The 13347-nt window shown below is 35.0% G+C and overlaps 1 protein-coding gene across 1 annotated transcript in view; it reads right to left on the reverse strand.

Annotated features, from left to right (window-relative positions):
* Nucleotides 1-6465: 6465 nt before the first annotated feature.
* ZRANB2 (zinc finger RANBP2-type containing 2) overlaps nucleotides 6466-13347 on the reverse strand; it is a 33475-nt gene continuing 26593 nt past the window's right edge. The window contains exons 8-10 of the mRNA XM_007948324.1: nucleotides 13057-13143; nucleotides 8223-8381; nucleotides 6466-6529 (exon numbers count right to left, since the gene is read on the reverse strand). Coding sequence (XP_007946515.1) covers nucleotides 6466-6529; nucleotides 8223-8381; nucleotides 13057-13143 — 310 coding nt within the window. The remainder of the gene's footprint in view (nucleotides 6530-8222; nucleotides 8382-13056; nucleotides 13144-13347) is intronic.

The following is a 13347-nucleotide window of genomic DNA, read 5'->3' on the forward strand; positions in this document are numbered from 1 at the left end:
TGCATGGGGTCGCTATGAGTCAGAAATGACTCAATGGCACCTAACACCACCACCACCAATGGTCAGCTGATTTTTGGCAAGAGCTGAAATCTATTAAATGGAGAAGATAGTCTCTTTAATAAATGGAACAAATAGTGCCGACCAAACTGGATATCCATTTGTAGAAAAATGAAACAAGTTCCATTCCTCACACAATACACAAAAACTAACTCCAGATAGATCAGACTTAAATGTAACTATAAAGTTCATCAAGAAAAAAACAGGAGGAACCTTAGGGATGCTAACATATGGCATTAATAGACGAACAAATATAATATGCATAGAGAGCAGAACATAAATTAGATTGACTGAGATCTTCTAATAATTCTTATGTGCATCAAAAGACTTCTCCAAAACAGTAAGAAGAAAACCCAAAGAATGGGAAAAATATTTGGCAATGACCTATCTGACAAAGGACTTATCTCTAAGATTTATTAAAAGTGATGATAACTGGTTAGCGACAGCCAAACACCTTGAGGGAATGACTCTTTAGGCCCACGGGCTTGGGACAATGGCTGCTGGGGACACTAAGCTCAATTGGCATAACATAGTACCCCCCAAAAAACTGTCCTACATCCTATTCTGGTGAGTAGTGACTGGGGTCTTAAAAGCTTGTGAGAGGTTATTTAAGATGTAATAATTGTTCTCTCTTCTTCTGGAGCAAAGAATGAAGAAAACCAGACACATGGAAACAGTCTAAGGCACTAGTAGACCATGTGAACTTCAGCCTACATGATCCTGAAACCAGAACTAGATGGTGCCTAGCTACCACAGTCAACCACTCACAAAGGGATCAAAATACAACACACTAGATAGAGTGGGAGAAAAATGTAGAACAAGACTCTAGCTTGTAAAGACTGGGCTTACCAGTCTGATAGAGACTGGTGACACCTCTAAGACTATGGTCTCTAGTCACCCTTTGGGCCCAAAACTGCACTCACTCCTGTGGCTTCCAGCCAAACAATAAACAAGCATATAAGGTGAATATTTACACCAGGTAGGTGCACTCCTTAGAATGATCAACTGTGGGAGATCAGAAGGGCAGTATTTGCACAGGGAGAGTTCAGAAGGCAGGAATGCATAGGAAAGGAGAACACAGGGAAAAGGTAACCACAGGGAGGAAGTAGGTAGAGCACTGTTGCATTGTGGGAATCGCAATCAATGTCATGAAACAAAATGTGTATGACCTATTGTATGGAAAATGAATTTGTTCTGTAAACTTTCATAGAAATCACAATTTGAAAAAAAAAAAAAAAAAAAAAATCAAGGTTTCATATGAAACCCATGACAAGGAATAAAAGGTTTTAAGCAATTACATGAACAGAAATGCTTAGTAAGATCATCCTAGCCAGCCCCGTGTAAAGAAAGGATCAATACCTTGTGAAAACAAATTCTTAACAAATACTTCTGAATACTATAAAAGACTGGAGGCCACTGACCATTTCCATGATCTCACCTATAAATAAAAAAGTAGTGGCATTGTTAATGGAGCTATATAGGTTTGAAGGGTGAAAGAATATAATTTTTAGGTAAATCAGATTTCGAATGGGGATGCATAAGGTAAATCTAGAAAGAATTTTCAAATTTCTGATCATGCTTTTTATCAATGTAAGATACTAGCTTTGGTGGAAATTTTTAGCCATGGTGAAATAGGTCATTTGGTAAAGGAAAGCAGACAGGCAGCAGTTAGATATATGGATCTAGTGCTCTGGAAAGAGGAGGCAGAAAATAAGCATCTCAGATTAGTGTATATGAAGCTTTAAAGACACAGGTAGGGGTTGGAAATACAGTATTTCCTGTATACTTACATGCCAGGTATTTATGTAAGCATTTGTGAAGTAAATATACATGAGTCCATACATACATCAATATTTGGGAAAGAGACAAATCATTTTTACTAATCTAAATAGTCTAAGATACTCTCCTCTATGGGTGGTAGAATTTGCAGTGCTTAAGGCATGTGACTGCTAACCAGAAGGCAGGCAGTTCAAACCCACCAGTCACCCCACAGAAGGAAGATTGGGCAATCTACTTCCAGAGATACCAGCCCGGAAACCCAAGGAGGGATCACCATGAGTCAAATTGACTCGACAGCAATGAGTTTTTTCTTTTTTTTGTTTTTTCTCCACTTTAAGGAGGGGGTACACTTAGTAATTGGTTTCTAAAGAACTGAAGTTAAAGGAAAAAAAGTACTTCACAGCGATGAATCTAAGCAAACACTACATTAACCAAGCGATGATGGTTAACATCATCAGTGATGTCATGTTGATATTATCCATCCCTGATATGATCAGATAAGGGCACTTCATCTTTGTAGTCGTCCTTCTCAAAAAGTAGTCTAATTATGAGTAAAATAACAAATCTAGATGTGGGAACACTACAGGATTTCTGTCTAGCATTCCTCAGGACTGTCAAGGTCATGAAAAACAGAAAAACTGACTCTCACAGTCTGTCTGTGGAGACTGTGGAGATATGACAACTAAATGTCACACTGTACCCTGGACTGGATCCTACGGCAGAAAGTGAGTGTTAATGGAAAAACTGATTATGTTCAAATAAAATGTGGAGTTTAGTAATGTACCGATGTTGGTTTCTTAGTTTTTGACAAATATTCCATGATAGCATTAGAGTTAACAACAAGGGAAACTGAGTGAGGGATCTTTGAAAATCACTGTATAATCTATACAACCTGTCTATACATCAAAAATAATTCCAAAATTATTTACACAAACACACACACATATATATATATCTCTGTCTAGCTATCTAATCTATAAAGAACTAAAATTCTACCTCTACCAAACTGCTAAATGTTACTTTTGTTTCATGTTTTCAAATTTACCTTTTCCAAAAGGTTATTTAGTTATTAGAGGTAATAATGAGATCTGAGATCAGAGTTGGAGATGTCGGGACGAAACTCCACTTAGCCACTTAGTGGCTTCTTTGTGTAAGTTTTTAATTTCCTTAAGCCTTGACCCTCTTTTTGTAAAACATGGGCTATATAATGACTGACAGAATTAGATAATGCATATAAATCACTTATTAGGTACCTTAAAATGTGTCTGTTAATAATCAAAGCGCTCTACTTTATTTTCTAGAAATAATACAATTTCCAGGTCAGGAAAGTTATGAGGCTATCTGTATTAAGTAAAATAAATAAATAAATAAATAAATGATCTGCCAATGATATAAAAAATAGGAGGTAGAATGGAAAAGTTCTCCAATTTCTTACCAATATCCACAATACCAGCTATGAATACTAGAAAGCAAGAAGGGGAGATGAGAAACAAAGACCTTCTTTACACCTTCATGATTCTGTGAAGAGACGTTCTTTCATTTAGAGCTTTGCTCTGAACTTGGACATAGTACTAGATATCACTCAACATTACTTAGATGAAAGGATTTCAAACGAAAACTTAGCAATTAAAAGGACAGGTGCTAAATGCTCTAAAGTGAAAACAGTTTATCAAGCCAATTAACTGGGATGTCCATGAGACCATGACCCTAAACTCCAAAACTAAGGAACTAAATCCCATGAGGTATTTGGTTGTACATAAACAATAAACAGACTTAGCAACTACTTTTCTTTTTTTTTTTTTTTTCTGGGGGGGGGAGATAACTATTATAAATATACCTACCACACTATTGGAACTCTGGTGGCACAGTACCTAAGGCATTTGACTGCTAACCAGAAGGCTGGAGGTTCAAAACCACTGGCCACTCCTAAGAAGGAAGACTGGAACAATCTACTTCCATAGAGATACTGCCTCAGAAACCCAAGGAGGGGTTGCTATGAGTCCAAACTGATTTGACAGCAGTTTATCACACTTTTGCCAGTTCAACATTTTACAGGTATACAACTTATTGACAATAATAACAAAAATCCACTGCAACCCCAACCTTTAATCAGTGTGTTTATCCCATCACCATTAGCCTCCTTTTTCCCCTTCCCTTCTGCCCTTGGTAAGCACTAATACCTTTGGTCTCTATATGTTTGTCTTTTCAAGTCTTTTTATAAGTCCCTGAAACTACTGCCCTGAGATAATCTTTAAAATGTAAATAAAAAACATCCTCTGAAGTCTTTTTAAAACTAAACAATAGTTTAACTTAACTAGTAAAAAATGTCTGCCTTGAGCATTGGGCTTTTTTAAGAAATATCTATGTGGTATCAAAGTGACAAAAGCAACTGGAAAGACTAGATAGGTACCTCAGGGGGCAGTGAGTTTATGTTAATGGGGGAAGAACAACTCAGAACAGAAGAGTGAGAATGGCTGCACAACGTGAACTAATGCCACTGAATTGTACATGTAGAAACATTTGAGTCAGTTTATGTTTTGCTGTGATGTTCTCAACAAAACTGAAAGAGACATAATTAGCTAAAAAAAAAAAAAAAAAAAATCAGGTAGCACACTTTGATGTGCCCCTACTTTATCACATCGAAAAAGGTATGTAAAGTTCTGAAAATAAGCATTCAACACCCACCTTTGCAGGGATCATGATTTTGGAATGTTTTAAACCAAGGATTCATATATAAAAACAAGGTTACAAAACAACAATGCTAAGTGGATATAGTTCAAAATGTGCAATCAAATGTAACAAACAACACTGTGATTTGAACATCAGATCAGAGTTTAAAAATCTAGTTTATTTTTAACAAACACCACTTGATGCTTGACTCACAGGCTTTATTTACATTTGTCTACAGCATCATTTCCTTATGAAATGAACTAGTACAGTTTAGTTAAACCAAATGAAATCATAATCATCTGAATTGTCTGTAAACTACTATTAGCTAAATTTATAACCTTGCATTTGCTTAGTACAGCCAAAGTTTTAAATACAGAAAGCACAAGAATAAACCATGTAGAATCTAGAAGATCATTTAATCTGGGCAATTTAAAAGGTGAACTTTCAAGAAGTCTGAGGCACAATTACAAGAGAGTAAAAGTTCTTGTGCAACCTACAGTAAACATAGCAAAAAAATAAGGCATAAAAAAACCTGGGCAAGTTCACTGTAAAAATACTATTAAAACAGTTCTACGTAAGATATTATGCTTTGATCTTCAGATCAGTTGAGAAAAACACTCATTTAAAAAAAAAAAAAAAAAAAAGAATTTTGTTTGGTAGGTCTACCAGATATCCTGCTTTAATTTTCATTTAAACTGCAGCAGATACTAATATTAAGGGGAAAAATAAATCACTATCCCCTGACAAAAAGCCCCCAAGCACAGACTGTTGATTTCCTTAATATACTTACCTTGCATTGTCACTGAAGATACTGTTAAAAGAAACTTTTTTATTTTTAAACCAGAAGACAAAATTGAGCTCAAATGACCAGATTTTAATTTTGAGAAATAAACTCTGAAAGCATTTTAAGCCATAAATAACTGTAAGCGAATGTGAACAATAATGATTTTTGCTTACATCACAGAAACAAGCATTCATTTGTACTTCAGAAGAAAATTTTATGCAGTGCTGTTTACAGTTAAACATCGCAAGGCAAATGTTCACTTAAACCCAAAATATTTCTGTTGGCCTTTTACCCAAAGAAAAATGTACTTTAGCTTTCTTCAATTTGCTCAACAACTATGATTTAGTCTTGCTTACCACACCACACGACCAGATTTTTTAAAAATACCACATAAAACTCTTTAAAATAGTAAGATAAACATTTCAAAATAAGATGTTTTTTCTCATCAGCCACCCATATGAACAAGAAGAAATGAATTTTTAGACTGCGTTTCTTTCTTGCCCAAAATTATGCATGAGTAAGAGAGAAAGGATTCACAACTTTCTCCTTCTACAATTCGCCGAGATATTTCTCCATTAAATGTGTTGTCAAAAGTAAAAGTACATTAAAAAAAAAAAAAAAAATACAATGATTCTAAGGAACTTTTAACATAAGGAATTTCAAAATAAGGATGTTTCTAATTGGCTGTTTTTGCAACTTAGATTAGATTTTTTTCTAAGGAGTCACTTAGACGTAAGTTAACACAAACAAGTACTTTTTCCAGGTTAACTTAAACAGCTGGCTTCTAACTAGTTTACCACCAGTCCTTGCCAACATGCTCAAAGTTCAGAAAAATTTAGTAATTCTGTCTTCGTAAACAGACCAGCCATATTCAGAAATGAAACAGTTCAAATTAAGAAACAAAGCACTTTGTTATAGTTGAGATGGTTTTAAATAAAGCAATGGTTTTAAATAATGAATGCTAAATACAGCATCTATTTTGGGGCATTATGGCTTAAAATGCTATTTACTTTTAATTTCACAAATAAACACAGCTGTATTGTTCTGTAAAGCAATGAAAGGCATGCACCTCTACTAGCAGATTTAGCACTTCTGACCAAGTAAGACATCAACTTCTTAAAAAATATGCTTCATGCATTGTATTCATTTTTTTTAAAGATGTAAATTTTAATACATTATTTCTTTTTTGAACTTGAACGGGAACCAGAATGAGACGATCCAGAAGATGACCTGTGGTGCCTGCAAGACATAATAAAGAAAACATGCAAGCAGTAAGCTGGAGCTAGATTCTGGTATTCATTCATAAGACTGCAAGAATATAAAAAACAAAACACACCTTAATGTTGGCAAAGAGAATAATTAAAAACTAAGATACAGACTTAGACACATAAAATTATCTGGTGTTTAGACTTTGGATGTGAGCCCAGTAATAGTATAAGCCTAATTTAAAATTCTACTTCTTTAAAAAATATCTTCTCATTGCAAAATATAGCCACCTCTCAATTATTTAAGGAAATGAAGGAGAAAGCCTTGCAAAAATGTATAAAATTACAGATAATGATCCACAAAGGCATATAAACTTGGTAATGGAAGTGTGATTAAACCAATCTGTGATACACTGTAGAAAGTGTGATAAGTCTATATATAAAACATATACAGCAAGGCTTCTGTATATGAGAATATATTCACAAATAATTAAGTTGTGAAAATCTAGATCACACAAGATGACTATACAATTAGTTACAGGGTTATATTCATGCAGCTAATATGAGTAAGTCAATATCAACCTGGGTAAAGTAGTGGTGTTCCGTAGGGGTTGGCCCTGGGCTCAGGGTTGTTTAGTGTTTTCACCAATCACCTGGCTTATGGAATAGAGAACATGTTCATTAAGTTTAGATGACAACAAACTGGGGGGATTATATGTGGCTAAGATAAAAATTTGCAGAAGTGGTAAGAAAGCAACAAAATGACGTTCACTCATGTACAGAATAATTTTCTTACAAAGAAAAACAAATGCACAAAAACAAGAGTAGCTGTGTGTACCTTAGCATCTAAGTTCCAAAATGAATGTAAGGGAAAAACAAAATGAATTGTTCCATACAAGTAGGAATCATGAAGTACCCCTGCCACTGAATACAGCAAAAATCAGACTTTACCTAAGTCTTTATACGGACATGGAAATTTATAAAGATTACAGATGAAGTCATTAAAATGACTATATTATTAAGACATTGCAAACCATGAGGAAGTTAATGAAACTGAGTAATCAATTAGCCTGTTGAAGAAAAGGCTAACAGATGACAACCGCATTCTTCAGATTTTAAAAATGCCAATGCATATAAAGTAACCTAATAATGGTCTTTATCTAAAAAATAGATTTGGGCTGTAATATAAAAAAAATGTATCAGAAAAAGGAACAATTTCCTTATAGACAAAGGGCATTAAATAATATGCTGTGGAAATGTATTTCCATTTATCTACGTAAGCACAGAATCCCAATAATGTTGAATAGTTAGATTTTATTAAAAGCCCTAGAATACCTATGATTTCCAATTACTTAAAAAATAGCATAAATTTATACATATAAGTATTAACCACTAAATTACTTCAACATACAGCTTCTGAATCAAAATCTTAAAAGACAGAAATAACCGAGAGTTGGCTATAATAATTAAATATGGAAATAAAGATTTAAACAAAACTGTCAAAGAGTTGAAGAGAATAGTTTGATTCACAACTTTTCTAAACAACCTAATTAAAGCACGCAGGAAAAACATAGCAATTAGTCTGTTTTTTGAAGCACAACAGTCAAAAGTACATTTTAGAGTTTAAGTAAAGAAAATAATAAAAATCTAATTCTTGACTAGAAAGTTTAGTTAATCTACTAAACACACTTAAGAACACCCATTCTTATTTCTACAGAAACCCAAACCTTTCGGGTGACCGTGATCTTGTTCGTCTTTTTTTGCGATCACCAGATGAAGAAGATCTAGAACGACTTCTCTTTCTGTTCCTCTCAGGAGATGATGATGAGCTTGAATAAGATCTTTTTCGTGGGGAAGAAGAGCCCCTGTGGGACCTGGAGCTGGATCTTCATTGATTGAGAAACAAATCAAACATTTTATTAAATAAAGAAGTAAGGCAGATTGTTCAGCTAACACATAGCTCCAAAAATATCAAAACAGGGGATTTATAACAACTATGAAAACTGTTTAAGGAGTACTTACTGCTTATTCAACAGAAGACTTCTGGTTCAACCATGAAACAAGTCTACTTAAGTACAATTATTTTAATTTCATCTCTTTTTAAAATTCTAAGTCTCATACTGTGTAACTGAAAACCAGCTAAGTGTATTAAAATAGAATTGAAGATTCTTTTTTTTTTTTTTTAAAAGCATTTAAAATTATACACAAATAGAAAAACCAAGACTTTATGTTTGGAAAATACATCTTCTACTTTGGGGAAAAGTAGGTATTTCATATACAACTTCTTGAAGCATAATAATTCCATGTGAAATTACGTTAACTCATTACTGAAGTTGCTATAGAAAAAGCAGGGATAGGGGACAAGAAAAAGGAAGAACAATTTACTAAATTACTAAATAGTCAAGAAAAATATAATGAGTAACTTTTGAAATTTAATTTATATTTTCAATATTTATTTTCATGAAGGACCATTATTCATGAAATATGAAGTGTTGACATTCACATGTTTCAGACAGAAATAAATGTGCAAATGTATAAATGCAAAAATTTTTCTTCTTCATTTACATATTATGGTTGAAGGGATTTAGCTCAAACTTCCCAAAAAATTCACCTTTGGGCTTAAAATAAAATCAGAAAGCCCAAAAGGAGAATTCTTTGGAAAGTTATAAGCAATGAAAAATGTTTAGGAAGAGTATGAAGGCTGTCCTGTAAAACTTAATTATAGTGCTTCCCAAAGGAATACTAGAGCTTAAGGATTTTCATCTAAGAAGCACTAAAATAAAATGACTAACAATAATACATCATTAATACAACCATATATGCTTTCTTTTTTGTATTAGCTTAATAGATGTGTATGTCATTCCTTTCTCCTTAATACTGTTGTATTTCAGTTGTACTCTAATGTTAGCAGATTCAGCTTTAGTAAGTCAGTGTTATGGATTGTGTCTCCCAAAAATATGTGCCATAAGTGCTAACCTTAATGCCTCTGGTTATAATCCCAGTTGGGAATGAGCTGTCTTTGTTATGAGACAGGATTAGCTTAGGGTGTGTCTTAAATCAATCTAAGATATAAAAGAGATTAAATAAGAAAGCAACAGAAGCAGAGATGGGGGAAGAGACATGCCAAGCCACATGAAGATCACCCAGAAGCAGAAGCTCCAAAGAGAAAAAGACCTTCCTCCAGGGCTGACAGAGAGACAAAGCCTTCACCTAAGAACTGACACCCTAAATTCGGACTTCTAGACTCCTAAACTGTGAAAAAATAAATCAGTGTTTGTTAAAGCCACCCACTTTTATTTATTATAGCAGTATTAGATAACTAAGACAGAATCTGGTACCAAGGAATAGAAGTACTGTTCTAACCAATACCTACAATGTGCAAGCAGATTTGGAAGTAGGTAATGAGTGGAGGCTGTAAGAGTTTTAAGGTGCTTAATGGTAAAAGCCTAGATTGCTTTGAAGAGACTCTTGGTAGAATTATGTAAATCAAAGTCAATTCTGGTGAAGGCTCTGAAGGACACAGGAGAGCTAAAGTCTTTATTGTCTTAGAAAATATATATGCACCAGCAACAAACAGAATGTTGCTAAAAATGTCAATGTCAAATGTGTTTCTGGTGAAGCTTTTTTTTTAAGTAAAAGATTTGACAATGGATGAAGGCTAACACTTTCTAATGCAGTGACAAAGAACTTGTCTGAATTATGTTCAAGTGTTTGGTGGAAGGAACTTCTGTGGAGTGTTGAACTTGGATATCTGGCTGAGGAGATTTCTAAGCAAGATCTTTAAGGAGTCGTGGGGTTCCTCCTACACACTTATGATCTGAAAGGAGAGATGGACTTAAAAAATGAACTGTGCAAAACGAGAACAAAACTTAAAGATATGGGAAATTCTGTTGTACAAATGAAATATGCATATCCTAGAATTTAAACCAAGGATATAGCTACATAATCTCTGGTTAAAGAGATTATGTCTGTAACTAATGGATCTAACCAACTACCGCAACAGGAAACTCATCAGATTAGATTAAAGGGGACAGAGAAAGCAGGTAAGCGGAGAACACTGTCTGCCTCTTGGAATTCCATAGGCAAGAAACAGGCCAAAAGAGCTACATGTGGCATCCTCCAAAAATGGAATAAGACTATCCCTACAGCAGCTCAGAGATGACCATAACTGTTAGAATGAACACAGAAGGTTGAGCTGTCTTTGTCTCACAGGATGGGGCCATACACTCTCAGGTGTCAAAGGGTAGAGCTATAGCCTCCCAGGTTTCAAAGAGTCTCATCTTCCCCAACTTAGTTCTGGAGTGTGAGGCTGCCATTCAGTTTGGCCAAAGGGATAGGGCTACTGCCCAAACCTGAGGGGGGTGGGGCTACTGTGCCCACAGTGAAGAATGAGGCCTGCTGGAACTGATAAGGTGGGGGTGCCGCTCAGACAGACTAAGAGAATGGGGCTGCTCAAAGCCGAAGATATAAGGTCCCCCATCCCAGTGTGTCTGGATGATACAATGGAAGCCTAGGACCGAGAGGCCTCCACTCAGAATCCAGAGTTGTTGTTGTTGTTGTTATGTGCCATCGAGTCAGCCCTGACTCATAGCGACCCCTCCTTGGGTTTCCGAGGCAGTATCACTACAGAAGTAGGATTGCCCAACCTTCCTTCCAAGGAGTGGCTGGTGGGTTTGAACCGCCAGCCGTCTGGTTAGCAGGCAAGTGTCTTAGCCACTATGCTACCAGAGAATCCAGAGAGTATGGCCAATACTCAGTTTTAATAGCTGGGTCACTGTCTAGATGGTCTCAGAGAACAGAGGATTATTTTTAAGTCTTGAGAGCCAATGTAAATTGTTCTGTTGGGTTTTGGACTTGCTAAATACCTATTATCCCTTCTTTCCCTCCTATTTCTCCCATTTGTAATGAAAATGTATACCTTGTGCTGTTCCACCACTGTGCTTTGGAAACAGGTAACTTGTAGTCTAGATTTTACAGGTTCACAGATGAAGAAGAATTTGTCCCAAGATGGATTAAACCTAAAGTCACCCATATTTGACAAGGATGATCCACAAGATGAGATTCAAAGTGTTTAAGGCTTTTGGGATGACGATGGGATGAATACGTTTTGCATATGGCAAGGACATGAATTCTGGTGGGCCAAAGAGTAGAATGGTATGGATTGAATTGTGTTCCCCAAAAATGTTGTGTAAATCCTAACCTCTATGCCTGTGGTTATACTCCTATTTGAGAATGTGGTATCTTTGTTATATTAATGAGGCAGAATTAGTACAGGGTCCTGTCTTAAATCAATTTCTAGAGATATAAAAGAGACTAAACAAATGAGCATGGCAGAGATGCGGGAAAAGAGATACTAACCTACATGAAGATCACACAGTAGTAGAAGCTTAAAGAGATAAGGACTTTTCTCCAGAGCAAGCTAAGAGAGAAAACCTTTAAGCTAGCACCCTGACTTTGGACTTCTAGCCTCCTAAACTATGAGAAAATACATTTGTTTATTAAAGCCACTCACTTGTGGTATTTTTGTTATAGCAGCACTAGATAACTAAGACAGTTAATAAACAACTATTTTTACGAAGATACATCAATAAACTTTAACTTAAAAATAAAAGGCAGCATTTTTTATTATGAAAAACTTCTACAGAAAGTAATAACTAGTGTTTCATTTTCTCCTCTATAGATGATGCTTCTGTCTATAGGTCTAAGAAGCCCTGGTAGCACAATGACTGAGCACTTGGCTGCTATCCAAAAGATTGGCGATTTGAACTCCCCAGCTGTTCCTTAGGAAAACAGACCAGGCAATCTGCTCTCATAAAAGAGTACAGTCTAGGAAACATCATTTGGCAATTCTAGTCTGTCATATAGGTCACAGAGTCAGAATTGAGTTGAAGGCTCCCAACAGTAATCTTACTAAACACAAATTAAAAGCAAGTAATCACACTTAAATAAGACCATATCCTACACTAGACTAACCAACCATACTTTATTCAGTTTGTGAAATTTATGAAGAGCATCTGTTTTATCTCAACTGTTAACAATATTCTGTGTAAAATTAAAGAGAAATTATATGTATACAATCTTCCCTAAGAATTTTTATCTGATATAAATGTCAAAGTTGTTTCTGTAAATACTGAAACAAATGCCTTACAAAAGAAAACCTGCCTTGGGCAGTGTTTTTTCCTTTCCTTTAATAATGATTAAATATTCTTTTTATTAGCGTATCTAATTTTATTTCAAATTATAAACATAACTTTCATATACTAGATTTGGGGATAATTCTTGGCTTCATCTTCCTACTTCATCATATCTTAATCCGAAATAACCAACCTTGAATAATCCAAAATAGCCACCATAATTCAATCATGGGAATGTCTTGGAACACTGCTGGCAATGGAAACATTTCATGGTGAGAAAATTAAGCCAAGGCAAGTGCATTAGTTATCTAATGCTAAAATAAAATTGACAAGTAGAAGCAAAATAAGGAAAAAAAGCAGCAACACCTTCTGCAGCCTTTAAATACTTTTTCTCTCTGCTTTACAGAGAGATGCTACCTCAATTCACCTTGATTTCGACCCACGAGATCTCGAATGTTCTCTGGAACTGGAACGAGATCTTGACTGCGAACTGGAAGAACTTCTTGAACGGGACCTGGAACAACATGGAAGGATTTTTTTTTTTCCCCAAGACCACTTAATTGAGTTTCTGAGATGAATACTGAAAGAAAAATATAGAGTTCATTTCATATAAAAATATTATTTGAAATATATATTCTGAAAAGGCAGTATTTTAAAGTAAATAAACTTTTTATTTCCTATATTCCAGAACTTAAATTAAAAAAAAAAAAAAAGGAAA

Source organism: Orycteropus afer, unplaced genomic scaffold (assembly GCF_000298275.1).
Source record: "Orycteropus afer afer isolate SDZICR_OR568_19922 unplaced genomic scaffold, OryAfe1.0 scaffold00213, whole genome shotgun sequence".
Taxonomy (NCBI): domain Eukaryota; kingdom Metazoa; phylum Chordata; class Mammalia; order Tubulidentata; family Orycteropodidae; genus Orycteropus; species Orycteropus afer.